We start from the raw sequence: 23,175 nt of genomic DNA, 5'->3' as shown, positions 1-23,175 counted from the left end.
CGAATTCCCTGCTGAAGTTGATAGATGAAGTATATTCTCTCATGTGTGAATCTGTGAAAACCACCCGACTATTAACAAGGAGTGTGCCCTTTTCAGTCTCTCAGTTTTGTTTAACTCCAGACTCAGTGTTTTGTTTACTGTTGAAATGACGCCATTCAAGCCTGAGGTAGATAAGAGACAGCCACAGAAATTGTTCAGCTCAAAATTTCACAGAGACTTCCATATTCTTCTGTAAGGGTACAAATGGGAATGGCAAGATATTGCTCCATATATTAAAAAACGCCTCAGAGAGTGGTTACAGTGATAAGCTAAGATCTAGGAGACAAGAGCTCAAATACTCATGCTGCTATGAAGCTTGCTGGGTGATGTATTGTCGAAGGCTTTCACGGCCAGAGAACGATGGCTGTTGTGGGTTTTCCGGGCTGTATTGCCGTGGTCTTAGCATTGTAGTTCCTGACGTTTCGCCAGCAGCTGTGGCTGGCATCTTCAGAGGTGTAGCACCAAAAGACAGAGATCTCTCAGTGAGAGATCTCTGTCTTTTGGTGCTACACCTCTGAAGATGCCAGCCACAGCTGCTGGCGAAACGTCAGGAACTACAATGCTAAGACCACGGCAATACAGCCCGGAAAACCCACAACAGCCATTGCTGGGTGATCTTGGACTAGTCACTTTCTCCCCCTCTCTCAGCTTGACCTACTTCACAGGGTTGTTGTGGGGATAAAATGGGGGTGAAAAAACCACAAACATGGCCTGAAGCCCCTAGGAGGAAGGCAGGATACAAATGTACAAACACCAGGCTAAGGAAAAATGTCTCTCTCTCTCAAACAATCTGTCACATCACATCCAACCCTGATTTGTTTATTGAAAAAGAAAAGAGGCAAGAGGCAAGGGAACCATTTGTTGAAGCCCCCATAATCCACAGTCAAATGAGACATCAAATATTTGTGCCTTCAGTTATGGGGATCCAAAGCAAAGGGGCTGTTATGTTCCAGAATGAGGGGCTGTCATTCATCTTATACTCATTTTGTTGTCAATTATTAAAATCTATATAATCAAGGTTTAACTAGAGTTCATTTGCTGGTATGAATCCATGTAAGCAGCTTTTGTTTGTTAAACTTTATACTATAGAGTAGGGGTCCCCTACGTGGTGCCCATGGGCACCACTGCGCCCACCAATACCAGGTGGGACTTTTGCCAAGCATGGCTTCTGATTAGTCATTGAATATGTGATTGGCTGTGCAGATTTTTAAAAGTTTTGCTTTAGCAGAAGCTGCTTCCACTGCACAAGGATCTTCACTATGCGACTGAAGGTAAGCTGTGGCAGCCATTTTGTGGCTGGCTCTGCCTCCTGCAGCAGCCATTTTGCAGCTGTTCCCACACTGTGTCAGAATTCCAAATGTGCCCACAGGCTCAAAAAGGTTGGGGACCCCTGCTATAGTACAGGGTTTCATCACCAATACCTGCAAGTATGATTGCTAGCCTCCAGGTGGTGGCTGGAGATCTCCTGGAATTACAACTGATTATCAGGTGACAAAGATCAGTCCCCTTGGAGAAAATGGCTGCTTTGGACAGTATTATACCCCACTGAGCCCCCCCCCTCACCAACCCCCCCCCCTCTCCAAGCTCCACAGTTCAAAATCTCCAGGAATTTCCCAACCTGGATCTGGCAACCCTACCTCCAAGGCTCTAGGAAGTCGCCCAGGGTGATGGTACATGTAAGTTTGAACTTTGGCTTATATATTCCACAGTTAAGGAGTGGAGAGTGGTCTCATTTCAAAGAGCCCTGAATAACATTGCGGCCCCTGGATGAAGAAATGTGGTGGCTTCAGTGGATTTACAAGGAACCAGAGAGTTTGACATATTAGACTCCAATTCCTGATCAAGGCCTGAACTCAGGTCTTACTTGGGCAATTTTTAACCCCCAGTACTCAAGAAACACCAAACTCAAAAACATGGTCAAGCACACAACAATTTTTTTTTAAAAAAATAAAAGTACTAGAATGTAAAAAACTACAAAGTCTAGCTGTCAATGGTTCCCAAACAGGATTAATCTGCTGCCTTACCTTAAGAATTTGTGAGGGGCTGTGCCCTAGTGGCGGAGCATCTGCTTGGCAAGCAGAAGGGCCCATGTCCAACCTCCCACATAAAAGGATCAGATAGGAGCTGATGTGCCAAGACCGGAGACCCCAGAATGCCACTGTCCGTCTGAGTAGACAACTAGGCTTGCCAGCTCCAGGTTGGGAAATTCCTGGAAATTTGATGGGTGACCCCTGGAAAGGGCAGGACTTGGGGAGGGGAGTGACCTCAGCAGGGTATAATCCCACAGAGTCCATCCTTGAAAGCAGTCATTTTCTCCAACTATGGCCTGGAGATCAACTGTAATTCCGGGAGATCTCCAGCCACCATCTGGAAGATCTCCCAGAATCTGACCTGGATGGTGGGTGGGTCAGATTCAGTATAAGTTAGCTTTCTGTACTCAAGTTTTCCATCAGTAGGATTCAACAATACAAAGTTAAAACTGACAGTTTTCCTCTTACATATTGACTAAAAATGCACCTGCATTTCCTTGGACAACGTTATTTAGGACGGGATGTGCACATGGGATGCAAGCTGGCGATACAACATGGCCTCTGTAAAATGTAACAAGCCCTTGTCGCCAAAGTGATTGTTACACTAAGACAGTGCTGGGAGTTTTGCAAGTCTGCTACGTTCAGTCATGAGAGAATTAAATTGATATTCTGTTTCTTTAGTCAGATAGCTAGTTAGCATAGGACCACTTAGGCCTTGAGTAAATGAGTGTGACTAGAAGTGACTTTCTTCACGTGGAGAACACTAGATTTTTCTTGCAAGGTTACCTGGGAAGTGAAGTCTGAGTGGTCCTTCCCCTCTCTGTTAGAATCGCTGCCTGAAGAGCCACAAGAGGGCTTTGTTTGGGGGCGGGCAGCTGCTACTTTCTCCCAGGGCGTCCTGCGGGCTGCCTGTTCCCGGGGAGCTGCTCTAGAGAACGCGGCCGCGTCAGTGAAGCTTCAGCCGCAGCGACAGTGGATCAGATTCTTCCGCTGTCGCTGCAGCTGAAGCTTCACTGATGCGGCCACTTCCAGAGCAGCTCCCTGGGAGCAGGCAGCCTGTAGGACGCCCTGGGAGAAAGTAGCAGCTGCCCGCTCCCAAACGAAGCCCTCTTGAGGCTCTTCAGGCAGCGATTCTAACAGAGAGGGGAAGGACCACTCAGACTTCACTTCCCAGGTAAACTTGCAAGAAAAATCTAGTGTTCTCCACGTGAAGAAAGTCACTTGTAGCTTTGCTCAATGTTCCCACCATTAGAAAGGGGAGTCTTTAGTCCTAAGGAAGGAATCTAGGATTGTCTATTGGATGAGTCAGTTGATTGGAGGCCATTAGCTAGCAACATATACTAAGGTTTTATTGCTCTTTGTTCACTCTCAGTTCTAAGTCTATCTCAGTTTTTCTTTCTAACCATCAAGATGTAGCTAGTTAGTTAGATATTCTTTATTTTCTTACCAAATGTACCCTTTCCCCGATATGTAGTACTTTCTTTCCTTTTTAATTCTCACAATCAACAGATAGTTTGATTAAAATGTATTAAATTAAAAATTAATACAGGATGCCAGAAATATTCCCAGGAACTGATATGCCCCCAAATAATATCCAAATACAGATATTAAATTATTTTATTTACAAAGTAGTTGTTCTGCCATAAAAAATTATTCTGAAGTTACTAAAAAGTTGCAATTTGACTATCATAAAGATGCTCCACTTCAAAGCACAGCAGAGTCCTTACCTTGGAGAGTTTGATTTCATTCATTTCCTTAATTTCATTGAAATATAGGCAAAAAAGACAAAGAAAAAAGATGGTGTGGCCTGAGATTTAAACAATGGCTTATATCCTGATTTGAGTCCAAGAAATCAGTAATACCTGGATAACAGCCAATGCTTCTTCCCTGAGCCCAGGTAGTTCCTGGAAAACTGTTTCAAATTCAAGAGAATGATGAGCTGTTGATCAGATTGCACAACACAAATGTGGAAAAACGTCTTTCTAGTAGGGCACGCAAACATCCGTTGATATTTTGTGAGCAGACGACAGCTTGTACAGAAGCTGCTTCCATTGGAGCAACCCGTCTCCTTTGTTGGCCTGTCCGGAGAGTGTTCCTTGCCACGGGGCCTGTTCTCTGGGCAAGTCATCCAGGCAACCGCTTGAGACAAGAAGGGAGAGATCCATAGCAGGGGAGACTTGCTCCCAGCCATGAGCCGCATGGACGGAGGCTGGCATCCCCACCTGGATATGGCACTGCTACCGGTTGGGTCTGAGCCAAGACCCTCTGGTGTTGCTTGCAGGGCTTGGATCCAGACCAGGAGAGAATGGGCTCCCATGCTTACCACAATAAACGACCTTGAATCAGCCCTGCATTCTGCTGGGTACAGCTTGCATCTCTTCTGCAGGTCTTTGGGAGGAAGAGAAGAAGCAGTCCAGGCCAGACAGCGAAGGCATAACTCACAGGCAATATTCTTCCCTATTGTTTCCCTTTCCTGCTATCCGTAGAGGCATTTTCTTACTTTGGAAAGCACCTTGGGGAAACTGCCAGGCAGCATTCAAGAGCTTCTTGTCCCCAAAATTACAGGGCAAATTGAGCAGGATCAAAACCCAGCAGACGAACCCACAGAGGGAAGGTCTTATTTCTATGAAGATCCACAAAATTCAGAGTGTGGGACCAGGAGAAAAATACGTGGCACCATCTTCCCACACAATGGAAGATCCTGGTTATGTCTCCTGTGAAATGACAACCAGCTAATTTGATCCGTTTTGAATTGAAATACATTTAACGTGAATCAACTACCACTTTCACTTCTTCCAATAACCTGACTTTCCCTGTTAACAAGATATTATTTCCTCCCACCTCTCTTACTGTAGGTCAGCCCCAGTTACAATAATTTCCCCTACAATCATTTTGCGGGTTTTTTTTTTTAAAGTGAGATCTGGGCAGACGGAACAGCTATGGTATTGATACATATATTACAAACATATTCTCAGGAAGAAACAGGGTTTAACATATTCTGGCTTTGATTTCCCCATTTTCCAGTGTAGAAGTGAAGTGTCGCTCTTGTTCTCCACTTGATTTTCTCGTTTCTGCAAACTGGTCCATCTCACGCACTTCTGAATGTCCTTTCTTTTTGGCAAATGCCTGGTTGATTTCAAGAAGTGTTTTGTTTTTTGTTTCAGGAAGGACGAAAAAGAGGTACGTGGCTCCAGCCAGACAGACGGCTGCAAACACCAGGAAACAATATGTCTGCAAGCCTCTCTGCAAAAGGAAATGGAACAGTATTAATATGGCTACTGAAGTCAGGACACCAGTTGGAAAATACAAAACTGCAACAGAAATAGAGATGGGCACGAACCAGAAAAAATGAACCATGCGGTTTGTGGTTCATTACATTTCATGAACCACGAACTTTCATGAACCTGCCCCGGTTCATGAACCGGTTCGTTTGGTTCGTGAAAATGTCACATCCAGGTCAGCAAATAGTCACTTCCAGGTCAGCAGAAGGCCACTTCTGGGCCAGCAGAAGGTCTGCAGGAAGTCCATCCCCTGTTGACTAAGAAACTGATTGATCAGCACCAGCTGTCTGCATTGATGAGCCAAAAAATAAACCAAATGAACCAGCCTAAAGTTCATGGCAGTTCATCCAAAATGGGCTCCAACGAACCGCTGGTTTGCCAACCACGAACCAGCCTGGTTCATCACGAACTTTGGTTCATATTTCAGTTCATGCCCACCTCTAAACAGAAAGCTCTTTCGGCATGTACAGAATATGTTTTTATTCCCAACCAGTAACCACAGCCTTCTCCCTGCCCCCTTAATCTGAGATTAGGGTTTCTAGCATAGAAAGATGAAAAGATTGTGCACCAACACTCTCTTATTTTAGAATCTGAATGCATATCCACATGTGTGCATTTCTGTAACAGCGTCAATGCTGATTGTGTCACAGGGAACCAAACCTATAGAAGAGTATTCAAGAGTGAATTTTAATTTATGAACTAGTTATTTTTAAATAGTTGCATTAATAGCTTGCCACTGGCATAAATAATTTTTTAAAATCCTTTGTTGTTCAATTATGCAGTAAGCAAAACGAGACTTTTATGCAAAAAAAAAGGAATAGTCTGAAATATTTTATTTTTAGACATTTTTAAAAACATATCTAAATAAAAGAGCCCCCATGGCGCAGAGTGGTAAGCTGCAGTACTGCAGCCCAAGCTCTGCTCGCAACCTGAGTTCAATCCTGGCGGAAGCCGGGTTCAGGTAGCTGGCTCAAGGATGACTCAGCCTTCCATCCTTCTGAGGTCGGTAAAATGAGAACCCAGTTTCCTGGGGGTAAAATGTAAATGGCTGGGGAAGGCAATGGCAAACCACCCCATTAAAAAGTCTGCCAAGAAAACATCGTGATGCCATGTTCCCCATGGGTCAGTAATGACTCGGTGCTTGCACGGGGGGCTACCGTTACCTTTTTATCTAAATAAATGTACTGTGTGAAGTGGCTCTAAAATCATTTGACTAGACCCAACCATCTTTTTACACTTCAGTCCTAAACAGAGTTGATTTCAATGGACTTAGACTGGAGTAACATTGCGTAGGATTGCGCTGTGAGAATGATAGTGTTGGTGTGCAAAGCACTGTGCTGCTGTCTCTGGCGTGAACTGTGTCGCCTTCTGCTAGTGCTACATTTGGCAGGCTCATGATGGTGAAATGAGCATGCCATCAGCTGCCCTAGGAGAACGCACCACAGATCACGCCAAGGATGCGTGCTATGTCTTTATCTTGGTTCATGGCTTTATTTTATGTAGGGCTTGCCTCATCAGAATGTACATAAGGCTGGCCCAGTGGGTTTTTAAAAATTGTTTTCCAGGGTTTTTTAAAATTTAAACAATAAACAATGAAAGAAACATATAACAAATAGAATACTCACAAGCAAAATATATCAGAACAGTGAAACTACATAATATTTCCCCTCTCCTTCCCCATATATACTTAAGATACTTTACATACAGCCAGGGCTTTTTTCAACAAGAACATGGTGGAACGGAGTTCTGGCACCTCTTGAAAATGGTCACATGGCCAGTGGCCCCGCCCCCTGATCTCCAGACAGAGGGGAGTTTAGATTGCCCTCCGTGCCGCTGGAGTGGCGCAGAGGGCAATCTAAACTCCCCTCTGTCTGGGGATCAGGGGCGGGGCCACCGGCCATGTGACCATTTTCACCAAGGGCGATATAAACTTTTAAAAACAACCCCCTTGTTCCAGCTGACCCAAAGTGATGTCATTGTGCGGTCCTGAGTTCCACCACTGAGTTCCACCACTCTTTTCCCAGAAAAAAAGCCATGCATACATCCCTTTATATTTTAAATTTTATATTACAGCTCAAAGCCATATAGAGCTCAGAGAATTTGAGCAATATATGTGCAGAGAATTTCCCAGACAGGAAGCGAAAGGGGTCAGACCAATTCAGCATTTCCTTTCTATGTTGTTATTTTGAAGAAGAAAGGAAAATCTATCACTTTGAAGAAAACAACTTGTAATCAAGTAAATGATTGTCAAAAAAAGATGAGGCTCTGATCCTTTTAAGCTAAAGCAATGAAAATTTTATCAAAGAGTTTAAAGAGAATTTGGATTTCCTGGGGAATAAAGTTTCCTTTGAGAAATTCAAACGGAGCACAAAATGAGTTATGGCTTTCTTATTTGCGTTCAAACCACACACACACAAAGACACTCACACACTCACTCTTCTCTCTAGCTGCTGCTATCAAAAGTTGTTATTTAAGAGATCCACAGTGCCATTTTAAGCAGTTATACCCTTCTAAACCCACTGATTTAATGGCACTCTGCTTGGGATGGCTCTGACACAAAAGCAATCCTATGTTGAGTTACTCCAGTCTAAGCCCATTGACCTCAGTGGATGGGAGTGATTCTGCTTAGGATAGCACCACCAGGGGGATCTGGATTCGAATTCTCATGCAGCTATCAAGCTCACTGGCTGATCAATTGCCAGTCACCACCTTTCAGCCCAACCTACCTCACGAAGTTGTTGTGAAGCTAAAAGAGAAAACTCCACATATGCTACTCTAACCATCCTGGAGGGCAGGGCATAAAAATGTACTACGGAACTCACATTAGCAGATCATAATTCCAACAGAATCTTACTTAAATTCTTCACTATAGATGCTAAAGATCCACAATTAAGTCTTCTGTTTCACCCCTCCTATTGATGGTGCCTTATTAAAACCCTCATGGAAAAGAGCCTGGCCGTTCAGTGGCCAGAATGAAAAGTATATGAGAACATTGCATGGACTCTGAGGGCCAAACTACAAGTGATGAATGACACCTGAACGGCAAGTGGAGGGCAAGTGAACAGGGAGAAATACACTTGCCGTTCAAGTGTCATTCGTCACTTGTAGTTTGGCCCAGAGTGCCCCATGGAAACGTTCTTGATTGGGGACAGAATAAAGAAAGGGCATCAAATATACATTCTCCTCAACCAGGGACAATTTTAGTCTCGTAAACATCCAATCATCCTGGTGTTTAATTTGAACTCAAATATTTACTATTACAATATGTCTAATTCCTTTTAAGCCGGAAATAATGTTGTTGAATTTCTTTCAAAATACAGGTATACCTCGGTTAAGACTTAACCTAATAGCGTTTTTATGTGCCACAGCCCGCTTAGTCTTTGTGGCAGCTTGGAAGAGCAGTAAACTCCCTTTGTTATCTGATTGGTACAAGAAGATACGGGACATATTTGTAATGGAGAAAATTCTAGATCAACAAAAGCAGATCAAGTCAAACCAATATATCTCTGATTTTGCTGAAACATGGCAACCTATAATTGACTTTATAGCAAGAAATGAGGCAACATTCCACTTCACCACTGCAAACAGTTCCTACTTTTGTGATGTAGATATATCATTAGCTGTAGTTCTATCCATGATTGTAAATTTAGTTGACCCACTGTTCTTTAATTACTTAGTCATTCTTGTGGATACTTGAATATTAAGCGTCTTTCAACGTTTTGATTTCTAATTTCTGATGTAAGTTGTTTTTAAGCTGTCATTGTACAATGTTTCTGTTTTAATAAAGTTTTTTTTAAAGCTGGGGAAACCGCCCCCCAGCAGGGCTCATTTTGAGGGGGAACGCACAGTAGCGCAGTTCCGGCAGTTCCCCAAAGAGGTCACATGACAGGTGGCCCCGCCCACCTGACTCTCAGACATTTTGGGCCCATTTTGGCCTGTATTGTGGCCAAAATGACCTGGATCAGGCCTCTGATGGGTGGTGGATCACTCTCCTGCTCAGCAGCAGCCCAATCCTGACCATGTTGGGCTCCTTTTCAGCCATTTTCAGCCCCTTTTTGCCACTTTGGTCCCAATTTCAGCCCTGAATGGCCAGGATTGGGTCCAAAACAGCCAGGATAGGTGACGTCAGGGGGTGTGGCATACGCAAATCAGTTATGCTAATGACACACTTCGGGTGGTGTCAAGGGGTGTGGCATATGCTAATGAGCTATGCTAATAAGTTCCTCCAGCTCTTTTTGTACAAAATGACCCCTGAACCCCAGGAACAATTTAAAACTAGTAGTTTGGGGGAAATGCCCAAACATCAAAAATCTTGAAAGTCAATTTTATTAAGAGGGCAGTACCTGGAGTGTGGCATGCTGATTGGAAAAAGGATACTATAAGGTGTGTCATGGAAACTGACAGGGGATCGGTCTCCACAGAAGTGGCAGGAGAGTTCAAACGTGTTCTCTCATTGTCACTTCAGTCTCTCCGGCTCAGCCCCACTCAGCCCTCCTTGCCTGTCCAATGCCTTCCAGCCTCTACTGGCATCAGGCCCTACTGTCAGAGTGTGAAAATAACTCTGGCAAGATTCAGGCATTGCCAGATCATTCTAATCTAAGTGACAGCTAAGTGACAGCTAAGTCATATGATCATCCAAGGTTACAAGGTTGCATCAGCCAGATGTGCTGAGTGCAAAGGTAAAAGCTGATTGGATGTAAGCTGTATAAATGTATTCTATGTACAGTGTATTGGAAGCCTGCAAAGGTTTCAGAGCTTGGCGAAGCACTTTGTTGCTCTGATTTGTAAAGGCTATTGGACTGTGTATATATATCTCTGTAAATAAAATCTGTATATAGTTCACCTTACTCGGTGTGGTCTCTACTGCTTCAGACCTGCGTAGTATTGCTAGTAGGGATGTGCGTTTCGGCATTCAGAATGCTGAAAGAATGCCGAAACAAAAGTGTTTCGGCTTCTTTCGGGGAATGCCGAAACGTTTCGGGGAATGCCGAAACGTTTCGGGTAGCCGAAAGAAAAAAGCCGAAACGTTTCGGGATTCTTTCGGATTTCTTTCGGCTTTTCAATGGGAAAATGCCTCCGTCTTCCCGGACATCTGGGGGAGGCATTTTCCCACCGAATAAGCCCAAAATTGGTGGGGACCTTCCTCTAACCCTTCTCTAACAACCACCCAAGTTTCAGACAGATTGGACTTTGGGGGGCCATGTTATGGCCCCCCAAAGCAGGTCCCCCCATCCTCCCATAAGAAAGCGAAGGAGCAGCATATTGTTAGCATGCTGCTACTCATCTTCTTCATTATTTCCTATGGGGAAAAAATGAAGAAGCAGGCTTCCTTTGCCAGGGGTGGCATTTTGCATGCAAAATGCCCCCTCACCCTCAGGGGCCCTTCTCCCACCCCTCCTCCCACCCCCCACCAAGGCTCAGCCTGCTCCCACTTGGGGGGGGCATTTCATGGCCTCCCCAAGTAGGTGCTCTAATCTCTACCACTGACAGCTGGGGGAGGCTTGTGTTGCCAGGGGTGGCATTTTGCATGCAAAATGCCCCCCAGCCCTCTGGGGCCCTTCTCCCACCCTTCCTCCCACCCCCCACCAAGGCTCAGACTGCTCCCACTTGGGGGGGGCATTTCATGGCCTCCCCAAGTAGGTCCTCTCAGCCCCTAAAGTCCACCCCTTACAGCCCCACACAAACCCAATTCCCCCCCAGCTGCCACACACAGACCCAAATCCCCACATTAGCCCCTCACAGACCTAAATCCACCCCCACCTGCCCCACACCCATAACCCCAGGAACAGGCTGGCAAAGGCAAGCCCTCTCCCTTTGTTCCCTATGCTGGGAACTTCTAAACTCTCTTTCCCTGGGCAATTCTGCACAGCCCAGGGGTGCCACAATGGTGGGCACACTTCTGAGTGCCAGCTGGTCCCTGTGAAAGAGCACCTGAACCACAGACACCCTCCCTCAAATTCCCCCACCACCTACAGAGATGGCTGGCCAGCCAGCCCCATTGTTCCCTATGATGGGAACCAACTGCACAACAAAGAATAAAACAAGAACAACACAAAATAAAGTTTTAAATTTTTTTTTCTCCCTTCCAAAGTACAAGTAGGCAAAGCATTATGACACATTACACCAGCAGTCCCCCACACAGAAAAATTAAAACAAAACTCACTTAACATCAGAGAATCACAAAACACGATTCCTGTCAAAAACACTTTATTTCTTGAACAGCTTTAGGTTACACAGCAGGGGGGCACACCAAAGGGCAACCCACTTCACCGTTTTTGACAGCAATTGTGTTTGTGTGATTCTCTGATGTGAAGTGAGTTGTGTTATTTTTGTGTAGTACACTGCTTTCCTGCTCTGTGGTGCCTTCCTACTGTGTAACCTAAAGCAGTTACAGAAAGTGCTTTTGACAGCAATTTTTTGGGGTGATTCTTTAATGTGAAGTGAGTTGTGTTATTTTTGTGTAAGAGACTGCTTCCATGCCCTTTGGTGTTCCCCCCCTGCTGTGTAGCCTAAAGCTGTTCAAGAAATAAAGTGTTTTTGACAGGAATTGTGCTTTTTTCGGCTTTCTTGTTTCGGCTTTCGGCTTTAACGATAGAGAATCTTCTTTCGGCTTTCTACTTTTGGCTATAGCCGAAAATTTTTGGCTTGCACACCCCTAATTGCTAGCCAGTAAGCCGCTGGGAAGCTTTGTGTCACCTACATGTGGTTTTCCTCTCGTCCCTCTTTCCTGTGTTTAGTGCACTGAATGGTCCAGCAGGGCAATTCTTTTTCTGGATAGCCCAGTCTGGCTAGCTCTCTTTGCCTGCCGTGATTACTGACATTTTGATTGCATTTGAAAAGGAGATGGACGTTCTCCTGGAATATAAGATTATGCTGTATATTTTAACTGTGTGACGGTAAAGCCAGTTATTTATTTATTGAATTCATTTATACCTTGCCTTTCTCCTCCATGGGGACCCAAAGTGACTTACAACATTCTCCACACCTCCATTTTATCCTCACCGAAATCATCTTCTGAAGCCGTTCTGGGTTCTCTTGTCTTGTGAAATTTGGTGAGTGGTGATGGGGGACAGGGTCTTCTCTGTGGTGGTGTCTCACAATGGTGTAATGTGGAGATTTTACGCATTGTCTTAAACTGCTTTTGTTCTCCCAGGGCATCTGATGCTTGATTTAATTTTAGTATTCCTTGTTTGTCCAATTTGTACTCTCTTCTCTGTACTTTAATATGGGATATGCTATAATTTTATGCTGTTGTTGGTTATTTCTAATGCCTTATTTATTTTTTGTGTGTCACCTTGCTAGCTATTTCTTGATAGCTATTTTTAAACAGAAAGGCAGGATGGACGTTCATTTTCTAGAAGTTTTTATGCTTTAATATTTCAAAGATTTTTAAAAAATAAATACATTTTTATTTTATGGTAGTGCACTGGTTTTCTGAAATGGTTAAAGCAAAACCCATCACATCCAACAAGCAGCACTTTATGGGGGGGGGGGGGAACCCTTTCAGTTGAGTGCCAAGTGCCTTATACAAAGCAATTCTCTCAGTAATTGCATCACATTTATTATGCTTTTAACGGCTACAAACTACTCTCTGGTTTTCAGTGGGATGCATTTGTATCCATTGTCTGCCCCGACTAGTTATATGCATGAGTTAGACGTGGACTTAAGTGAAAACATTGTTGGCTAGCAACACAATTGACAAGCACAGTGTGACCACTTCAGAAGCATCGATCTGGTCTAGTCTTGAAAGGGGGACACTTTCACTGTCCCTGATTCAAAGTGAGAGAATGGGAAGAATGTCTTCTCCTTCAGTGGTAGCAAAATCAAAAAGAGTCCAGTAGCACCTTTTCTCCTTCAGTGATATTATCATTTTGTTAAACATGATTTGGTGCTTTAATACCTTCACTGATTGGCTAGGATCACACATAGTGAAGAAAAAGGAACCCCTAAAAACAATTCCAAGGCTGCCCATAGATGAGGGCTGTGAACAAGTATTTTCCCAATCTGAAATGGCCCTAAGGTGCCCTGTTGGAATAAACAACTGAGAGCCAAGCTACAAGTGACGAACTATACTTGCCCGGCAAGTGAACAGACTCACGTGTATTCCTCCCTGTTCACTTGCCATTCACTTGCTCTCCACTTGATCAAGTGGAGAGCAAGTGAATGGCAAGTGAACAGGGAGGAATACACGTGAGTCTGTTCACTTGCCGGGCAAGTATAATTCGCCACTTGTAGCTTGGCTCTGATTACCTCTTTGTTTCCCCAGTGGGGCAAATAGCAGCTCTCTGGGGCTGTTTCCAATTGGGAAAATGGTGTTCAGAGGACCTTTAACTCCCTCTCTCCTCATGTCATTGTCCTGACTCAACAGGTGTCTGAAGAAGGGCGCTCTGACTCTCGGAAACTTACACTCTGAAAAACTTGTTGGTCTCTAAGGTCCTGCTGACGCAAATTAAGGCTCCCACGCAGCTGAGAATTAAAAACTTTAAAATGCTGGGAATTCTCTTCACAGCACTCCAAGCATCATATGTAGTTGGATCCTCTGTCTCCTACTGAAATACTGAGGTGATGGCAACTTTTTGAAAGGCGCTGGATCGTCACTAGAGCCCAGTTGGGATGGGCTGCCTGGGAAAGCAGCAACTAGCATTCTGCATCTCCCAAACGCCTGGCTTTCTGGCACATCAAGTCTATACACGAATGTTCTCCTGTGGAATGAGGCATGACCTATCTCTGTCTGGAGCGGGTCACAGAGACCCTATCACTCCACTTCTACCTACACTGGCTCCCAGTTTGCTTCTGGGCTCAATTTGAGGTGCTGCTATTGACCTTTAAAATCCCATATAGCTTGAGGCAAGTATGTCTTAAGGACTGCCTGCTCCCATATGAAGCTACTCAGCCACTACAGTCATCTTTAGAGGCCCTGTTTGGGTGCCCCTGCCATCAAGGCTAGAGGAGCAGCCGCCCAGGAAACCCTAGCAATGCTGGGCCTTTTTGGTAGTGGCATCAAAATTATGAATTCCCTGCCTAGGGATATTCATCTATCCCAGGGGTGGGCAATTGTTTTGGCTCAGGGGCCACTTTGTGGGAGCGGAGGTTAGCAGAGGGCTGCACCTTTTAAAATGATTGCATTCATTAGTTAACTTTGCATTTCAGAAAAGGTATAAATTGTATCATAAAAATCAATAAATATAAATTAAATAAAATAGTGGTTTGGTTGTTGTGGGTTTTCCGGGCTGTATTGCCGTGGTCTTGGCATTGTAGTTCCTGACGTTTCGCCAGCAGCTGTGGCTGGCATCTTCAGAGGTGTAGCACCAAAAGACAGAGATCTCTCAGTGTCACAGTGTGGAAAAGATGTAGGTCATTTGTATCTACTCAGGAGGGGTGGGGTTGAGCTGAGTCATCCTGTAAGAGTTTCCCAGGGTGTGGAATGCTAATGGCGGGAGGCTTCACTGTATCCTGAGGAGGTTCTTTTGCATATGGATTGGTACTTGATGTGCTAATCTTCTCTGCAGGGCTATTGTCGGGTGTGGCGTGTTTTGTTAGCCTGGTGTTTTTCAGAACTGGAAACCATGCTCGGTTCATTCTTAAGGTTTCTTCTTTCCTGTTGAAGTTTTGCTTATGCTTGTGAATTTCAATGGCTTGTGAATGCTGGCGAAACGTCAGGAACTGCAATGCCAAGACCACGGCAATACAGCCCGGAAAACCCACAACAACCATCGTTCTCCGGCCGTGAAAGCCTTCGACAATACATAAAATAGTGGTTTCACTAAAGTTGGAAATTTATAGATTTACTGTTGCAAAGACAAAATTGAACTTAACCAGATCAACCGGAAAAGCGTGTATCTACAATGCGCATGTGTATTGACGTAGCCGTCCTAGTGGAAAATATGAGACGAATCTTCGGTCACGCATGGGAAGGAAATCTCGGTTCAAGGCGGATTTTTCTGACTGTCTTCGTGGGCCACAAAAAACTCTGTAGCAGGCCGCATGTGGCCCGCGGGCTGCAATTTGCCCACCCCTGATCTATCCCCTTCTTCACTGTCTTCCATCAGCAGCTGTCGACTTCCAGTTTTTTCTGGTGTTTCCTCACTGATTCTCATTGATCTTTTCTTCTGTCCATGTATTAATTTGTTTATGAGTTCTGTGTTGTTTTATATACTTTTGTATGTTTTTGATCTTGTTTTAATGCTTTTATTGTTTGCTGCTTTGGGTGGCCTTAGGTTGGGTGGAAAGGTAGCTTTAAATCAATAAATAATAAAAGAAAGCACACAGATGTCTAAGACCATCCTGTAAGGATAAACACTACAACACAGAAAGCATGGTTGCATATCCCATAGATGTTTTTATGTGGTATGCTCTGATGACATACAGTGGTCCATAAAGTAGGCAGAGTCCCAGCAGTGTATGATTTTTGTACAGCTACATGCACAGTTTCCCATTATTTAAGCAAAGAAAAAACTTGGGGGAGGGAGAGAAAAGAGAGGAGATGTTTTATGTGCTGACTCTTTAAAACAGAACCAATATCTTCAACTCTGTGATTCTCTCTTGGTAAAAACTTCATAGAAGTCCACAATTTAGCATCATGTTGCAGTATTCAACATGTTGCAGTATTCAACAATTTAGCACCAGTGGCACTCATAAACTCTACTTTGCTGTTTTATGATTATTCCACTCCAACAGTGATTATTTAGGGAATATAATTCAGCACTCATACCTGAATGAAAGGGAACAGAAGTCCAACTGCAAAATTGGAGAGCCAGTTGACTATCCCAGCGATCATAAAGGCAGCGGGCCTTTGCGCCTGGGGAAAGAACTCACCCGTTAGGACAAATGGGATCCCGCCTGCATGAGAAGAAGGAAGAAGGAGTTTTACTAAATGATGCTGCTAATCACAGAGAAGTTTTATTGTTGTAGCATACCTCCTCTAATTTCTGGCATTAAAATTCACTAGTGGGGGTTTTTGCTCTGAAGGGACTTATTTGTCATTTTCTTTCCTTTAGATTTAAACAGATAAAGCACCAGAGGAATACAATGGTCTAATATCTACAAGTCATGTTTACAGATTTAATGGAGAAAAGATGGCAAATTGTAGCTGTGATATTTTTACTGCCAAGATAACATACAGGACTATGGATCCAGAAAAATTAAAAATGGCCCAGTTAAACTAAAAACTTAGAAATTATTCTCTTTAAATGATACCGAAGCTGAAAAAAGTTGAGAAAGCAAACTTGCAACCTTCATTAGCCTGCGCATTTCTCTGATTTAGTATTGTTAACATCCTTCTCTTCCCTTTCATTAGAGAAGCCCCATAAATGCTCACAAATACTTTCATTTAGCACTATTCTAATGTAATTATACATGCATCTCTGGAGTCTACGTAACTTCACCATTGTTAACCTTAGTGCCACTCAAAGGCAATCCGGGCATGTTTCTAAGAATAATTTCTAGATATCAGCTGATTTTAACATGATTTATACATCAGAAACCGTTTGTTCATCCTGCAGTTCAACCTCCGGCTTCACTCAAACTTTTCCAAGTACTGAGAGTGAGTATGACAGAGTGCTACACAGAAGAGGCAGTGGCCGTTTCCACACATCCTTAAAGTGGTGGCCCACTCACCACATGCTGGTGGCTTTTCTCTTTCACGCCACACGTCTCCGATTTCAAAGCGGTAGCAGGCTGTTTGGATTCCATTTTTTTCACCGTCTTTTCAGGAACACAGGGAAGTGCAGGAAATTGCGTTCTCATAAAAGGCACTGAAAAAATGGAAGCCAAACAGCCTGCTACTGCTTTGAAATCAGAGTTGTGCGGAGTGAAAGGGAAAAGCTGCCACTGTTTGTTGAGTGGGCCATCCCTTTAAAGACATGTGGAAATGGCCACAGTATCTCTCTGTGCCAATAAAGGTCATTCGGAGAACTATTTAACTATTTCCATCATCTAGAGCATTCCTCCACATCCCCTCTCTTCTTGACTCCTTAACACCTCTGCTAAACAAGAAAGCTTGACACAGGCATGCTGTTCTTGGGTAATGGCTTCTACTGGTCTTCATTTTAAGCAGAAAGAGATTTAACAGTCAGGCTATTTACTGAGAGGAATATAATGACTATCTGGGAACAGGGCTGGTGCGCCCATTGAGGCAGGTCCAGCCCCCGCCTCGAGTGCTGAGGCATTGAAGGGGGCGCTGGAGGGGGTGCCGTGGGTGGGGACACGTGCCACAGAGCTGGCGTGCCTGGCCTGCAACTGCTGCAGCCGGCCAGCCCCATGCCACCACAGCCGCCAACACGTGCCCCCAGCTGGGTGCAGCAGCCATGGGCCAGGCACGGCAGGCGTCCAGGGCAGTGTGCGGAATCTCCCCAGCCACCCTCCGTGCCCGACTGGGAGCACAGGCAGCCTCTGCACACCGACCCCCAGCCCCCCACTGGCCAATAGGGTCAGCTTGCTGCATGATGACATCACACACAGTGACATCATCATGCAGTCCAGGGGATGTGCGTGCGCACTCCGTGCACATGCACGTAGGGGCAGCCATGGGCACCAGAAACCCTGGCACGGCCCCTGTCTGGGAATGTAATGACTATCTGATTAGAAAGGGGACATCTTAGCACTGTGCAGAGTCAGTGCTGATTACTGGCTAGCAGTCCCCAGAACAGACATAGGCCACTGAGGTCAGCAAGAGCAGCTAGCCAGTCCACAGTTTATTTTTATTTTTATTTTATTAAATTTATATTCCACTCTCCCTGCAAGCAGGCTCAGAGCGGATCACAAAATACAATAAATACATTAAAAATATGGTAGCATAAATTAAAACAATCAAGAAAATCTATTTAAACAGTCGTACGTATATTACACAATCCACCAGACATTAATAAAAATAGTAATATTTGATGTGTAGACCGCTCTTCAGGACAACTTAACACCCACTCAGAGTGGTTTACAAGAATGTTATTATTATCTCCACAACAATCACCCTGTGAGGTGAGTGGGGCTGAGAGAGCTCTGAGGGAGCTGTCACCCAGCTGGCTTCAAGCGGAAGAGCGGGGAATCAAACCCGGTTCTCCAGATTAGCATCTCATTGCTCTTAAGCACTACACCAAACAGGTCTGTGGGGCAGGGTGGCCAGCTACCAGATGAAAACCGTCTGGGAGGGACAACACCCTCACCCCGGCAAGAAGACGGTTTGGTGACCTGCCTGTCTCAACCACCATATGGCTGGCAGAACATCTCTGTCTTGCAGGCCCGGCAGAAAGATAATAAATCCAATTGTGCCCGGGTTTCCACAGAGTTCCACCAGGTTGGTGCCAGGGCCGAAAAAGCCCTGGCAAACCTCCCTAGAGCAAGGAGCCATCAGTAGATGTTTGTCTGCCATACAGAACAGCCTCTGGGGAACATATGTTGAGAAATGGTCCCACAGGTATGCTGGTGCCAGTCCACAAGGGCTTTAAAGGTTAAGTTCTTGAACTTGATCCGAACCTTGAACCTGATCCGGATTTCCACTGGGAGCCAGTGTAGCTAGCGCAAAACCGGTGTTACATGTGACCGGAACAGTCACATTTCCACAGGGCTGGCTGAGTCACTGGCCAATGGTCATTGGTAATTAAGGCATTTCCTTCTCTACTCCATGCTGTGTTATGATTCTGGCCAGGGAACTGCTTTTACCAACTTGCCAACAACTATGGTACTATGATGGTTGTAAAAGTAATGGTGAGATCTGGGACATTAAGTGGGTTGTGAAATTTCATCCATTTCAGGTATTCATATAACCAACACCAAACCCCCACAGCTTATATCAGCTATAAATCTGAGTTTCTAGTCATCTAGTGATTCTGCATGCAGAATCTGGTAAGAAATCTTGACAAGGAGCTCCTGTTTTCTTCTCCGTAACCAGGGCTTTTTTTCTGGGAAAAGAGGTGGTGGAACTTGGTGGGTTGACCTCGGAGAACATGGTCACATGGCTGGTGGCCCCGCCCCCTGATCTCCAGACAGAGGGGAGTTTAGATTGCCCTCTGTGCTGCTTGGCAGCGTGGAGGGCAATCTAAACTCCCCTCTATCTGGAGATCAGGGGGCGGGGCCACCAACCATGTGACTATTTTCAAGAGGTTCTGGAACTCTGTTCCCCCGCGTTCCAGCTGAAAAAAAGCCCTGCCCGTAACCACTTCTTGATTCCTGTCTTCCAGTCCACACTCATAAACCAGATTCACAATAAACAGAGCATTTATATGCAAAAGGACAGACACACTTTGCGTGGACAATTTTCTCTGTATGCAGAAAACTGTTTGGGGGAGGGATTGTTCTCCCTCCCCAAATACACAGGGCGCAACTGCAGGCTCAACAACACAGTGAAATGTCATTGTTTACAGCCCTGGAAAACTAGCCAAGGGTCCTGGGTGGAATGAACACCCTTGACTGTATCAAAAGATGCTTCTAGACAGTCCAAAGAGACCTCTTTGAGGATCTCATTCCAAGATGCTGTTTCTGTATGTAATATTGCTGTGATTGGAGGGTAGAAACCGGCAGCCACGTACCCACTGACAGCTCGCCCTGATCAGTGGCCTCCCTCTGATTTGTCCTCCCTTATTTCACTCCTACACCCACTGCATCGACAGTGTGAAAAAACACAAGCAATTGCAATCTGTTCTCGGGGAGATATTTTTGTTAGAAAAGCACGCAGTAAGAGTCGGCACAGCTAATGAAGCCCTATTGTGATCTCTGGCAGTCTCCATGGGGTAGATTATAAATGCGGCTGGTGTTGATTCACCACGCATCACCACGATGTCGTTGCCCACTCAAAATGAGCCACATATGATCACCACCTCTGGAAGCCTGTGGACACATTTTTAAGTGAAAACAACTAATTTTTTTTGGCACTGATCACTGAGAAGGGCCCTGGGAAGTGCTTCTGTAGGAGTTTTACTGCAAAGCAGCTTCTAGAGGAATTTACAAAGTTAATGCGGTGAATGTAATTATTGCAGTGATTCACTCCACTTTTGCACGGCCTCTTTCGGTACCAAACTGAGCATAAATGGAAAGTGGGGCGTACACTCATGCTTTTTAGGGAGAGGCTTGTGCCCTCCACCAGCCTGAAACAACTTGAAGAATCTGCACAGCTCTGACTTAAAGTTCATATTTCAACCTTCAAAAAAGAAAAATACAGCTGGAAGACAAAAATGCTTATCATTTCATCTGCTATGATTAGTTTTATTTTATTTTATTATGCGTCTACCTGTCCTGTAGTCTGAGGCATGCATACTCCCAGGCCTGTGTGATGACATCACTTCCAGGAAGTGATGTCATTGCGTGGGCCACACCTGTCCCCAACAGTGCTCCCACACTCCATGGGACGGGCCAAATTGGGCCTGATCGGGCTGGATTCAGGCTGATTCATCCCAGATTGGGCTGCTGTGGAGTGTGGGAGCGCTCTCGCGCTCCACAGCAGCCTGATCTGGGCCAATTCGGGCCTATATTGACCCGGATTGGGCCTGTGGGAGCACACTGCACCACCTGGGATTGCGCCCCTGGGAGGCCCATGCCTCTCTCAACAGCCAGGTAAGTGGGAGCGGGGGGTAGAGGGTGGGAATCCCCCATCCTCAGTGGGGGGCTGGCAACCCTAGCCATGATTGCTGCATTAAGTAACTTTAAAACAACAAAGACTCTGTATTTCAGGCACTGCAAATATTAAAATCTGAAATTTACACATGTGAATGTAGATGAATGGTTCATATGTTTTGGACTTCTATTCTTCACAATTTGGAAGTCGGACACTCATGTCAGCCATACAACATGTGCGCTAGTGGTTCAGTGATAACAATGTTGTACAGACTGTGGCTTAAAGTAACTAGAAAGAGGAAATAGGAATATATAGACAGTTCTTCCTGTATTTTACTTCTGATAAATTGTTGTCTTATACATATAACAATAGATCTATTATCCAAGAAAAACTGGATACTTTTGGTTTGTACATTAGGGTAATTAAGTCCACGTTATGCATACGAACTTTTTGTTTGGAAAAGATGTAGAAAACCTTTGGTCTGAATCATCCGATGACTCGTTCTCTGCAGAAGTATGGATGTTTTCTTGAATACTAATGAATGTGTTTTAATATATGTCCAATTTTGAAAGACTGCGCTCTCCAGGCAGCATTTTTAATCTAGCAATTTAGCGGGTCTCTCGTTCTTTTCTTGCAAAACTATTTCTTGAATCCAGAAATGAGAAGGAAGCTTTAGTCACATCTATAACACCTGAAGCTCTTTTATCGCCATCTCCTGTGGACCTCTCCCCCATCATCATTTCAACATTGTCCCTCACATACAATTTACACAGCACTGAATGCATTTTATGGGTTTCACTATTTGCTCAAAGTTATCTTTTCCAAAAGGTAGATGTTTTTTTTTCCATTTAAAAACCAGGAGAAAAAAACCTGTGTTTTTAAGAAGTCCAAAGAAGCTTCTCAGAAGAATCCGGCACAAGGAAATTCCTCAGTGCAGTCCCAGGGCTGGTCCTGAACAGCTGCATTTCTCATCCAAATTGACCACCAGCTAAGCCATCTGCTCTTTACTCACTGTGTAAATTTGTCCCTGTGATTGTGGGTAGGGCCAGGTGGGACACAGGTGGGACTGCTCACAGTCACATGCATTTTAGGAGGTAAAGGTAAAGGTGGTCTCCTGTGCAAGCATCGAGTCATTACTGACCAATGGGGGGGACGTCACATCATGACATTTTCTTGGCAGACTTTTTGTTACGGGGTGGTTTGCCATTGGCTTCTCCAGTCATCTACACTTTACTCCCAGGAAACTGGGTACTCATTTTACCAACCTCGGAAGGATGGAAGGCTGAGTCAACCTTGAGCTGGTTACCTGAACCCAGCTTCCGCCAGGATCGAACTCAGGTCGTGAGTAGACCTTGGGCTGCAGTACTGCAGCTTACCACTCTGTGCCATGGGGCTCTTATATTTTAGGACTTACTAAGACTCAAAAAGCATTTTTAGTTAGCTCAGGGAATGTACAGCTCTTTCTTCCTAGGGATCTTCACAATGTTCTTTTTCTCCAGTAATAGCTCAGGAAATTGAAACTGCTTGGCTGGTTTCAATTCAGCCTGAATTGTATATGTTTAATAGTTAACAAGTGATGTCTTGAATGTTTTCAGGTATAACAAACTAGCAAACACAGAGCTGGTCTAATATAATTTCCTATGGATTGTTTATGGAAGTGAAAGTGTTTTCTGCCTTCCAAAACATCTGTGTTTAATGTGTGAGGTAAAAGATTTCTTACACATCCAAACAGATACTTTCAGAGATCACAAAATGGACCTAACATGACAACTCTTCTGTCATTTGAAAGATTTTGTGAACCTAGAAAAAAAAATCTCCACATACACTATTTTCTGCAAGATGATGCTGATCAGAAGCATTTACAACATGTTGCTGTCTTCCAATAAACAACTAGTGTGGGCTTTTTATCCTTCAGGTTCACAAGTGAGAAGTGTATTTAGAGTGTCAGAAAGTATCTGTGGGTTGACAGGACATGGAAGTTATCTATGCAATATACGCAATAAAGTTACTGCACTGAAAGAACGAGGAAGAGTTTTAGCTCATCATGGAAACTGAAAACCACAGCTAGGCCACCTGGGGCAGTCCACTGGGCTCCCAAATAATGTTATTGTTCTCATCTGCCAGACAGAGAGCCGGACCACACGATACAAATTACACGAAAACTTACTTACACGTGTTCCAACGTTGTTTTCAATTACACGTGCCAGGACTGCAGGACCTTCATCGAACCCATGTTCGTGGTGGCATGGGTTTTCTCTGCATGCCTCCAAGATATCCCATCATG

General features: G+C 44.5%; 1 protein-coding gene across 2 annotated transcripts in view; it reads right to left on the bottom strand.

Moving 5' to 3' along the window:
- Positions 1–3,672: 3,672 nt before the first annotated feature.
- Positions 3,673–23,175, bottom strand: part of SLC2A9 (solute carrier family 2 member 9) — a 116,750-nt gene continuing 97,247 nt past the window's right edge. For both annotated transcript variants that reach the window (XM_054999401.1, XM_054999402.1), the window contains 2 exons: positions 16,062–16,189; positions 3,673–5,312 (listed from right to left, as the gene is read on the bottom strand). In XM_054999401.1, coding sequence (XP_054855376.1) covers positions 5,058–5,312; positions 16,062–16,189 — 383 coding nt within the window. In that variant the 3' untranslated portion in view covers positions 3,673–5,057. The remainder of the gene's footprint in view (positions 5,313–16,061; positions 16,190–23,175) is intronic.

The sequence above is a fragment of the Eublepharis macularius genome, chromosome 15, assembly GCF_028583425.1.
Source record: "Eublepharis macularius isolate TG4126 chromosome 15, MPM_Emac_v1.0, whole genome shotgun sequence".
NCBI lineage: Eukaryota > Metazoa > Chordata > Lepidosauria > Squamata > Eublepharidae > Eublepharis > Eublepharis macularius.
This window is presented reverse-complemented; position numbering and strand designations above follow the sequence as displayed.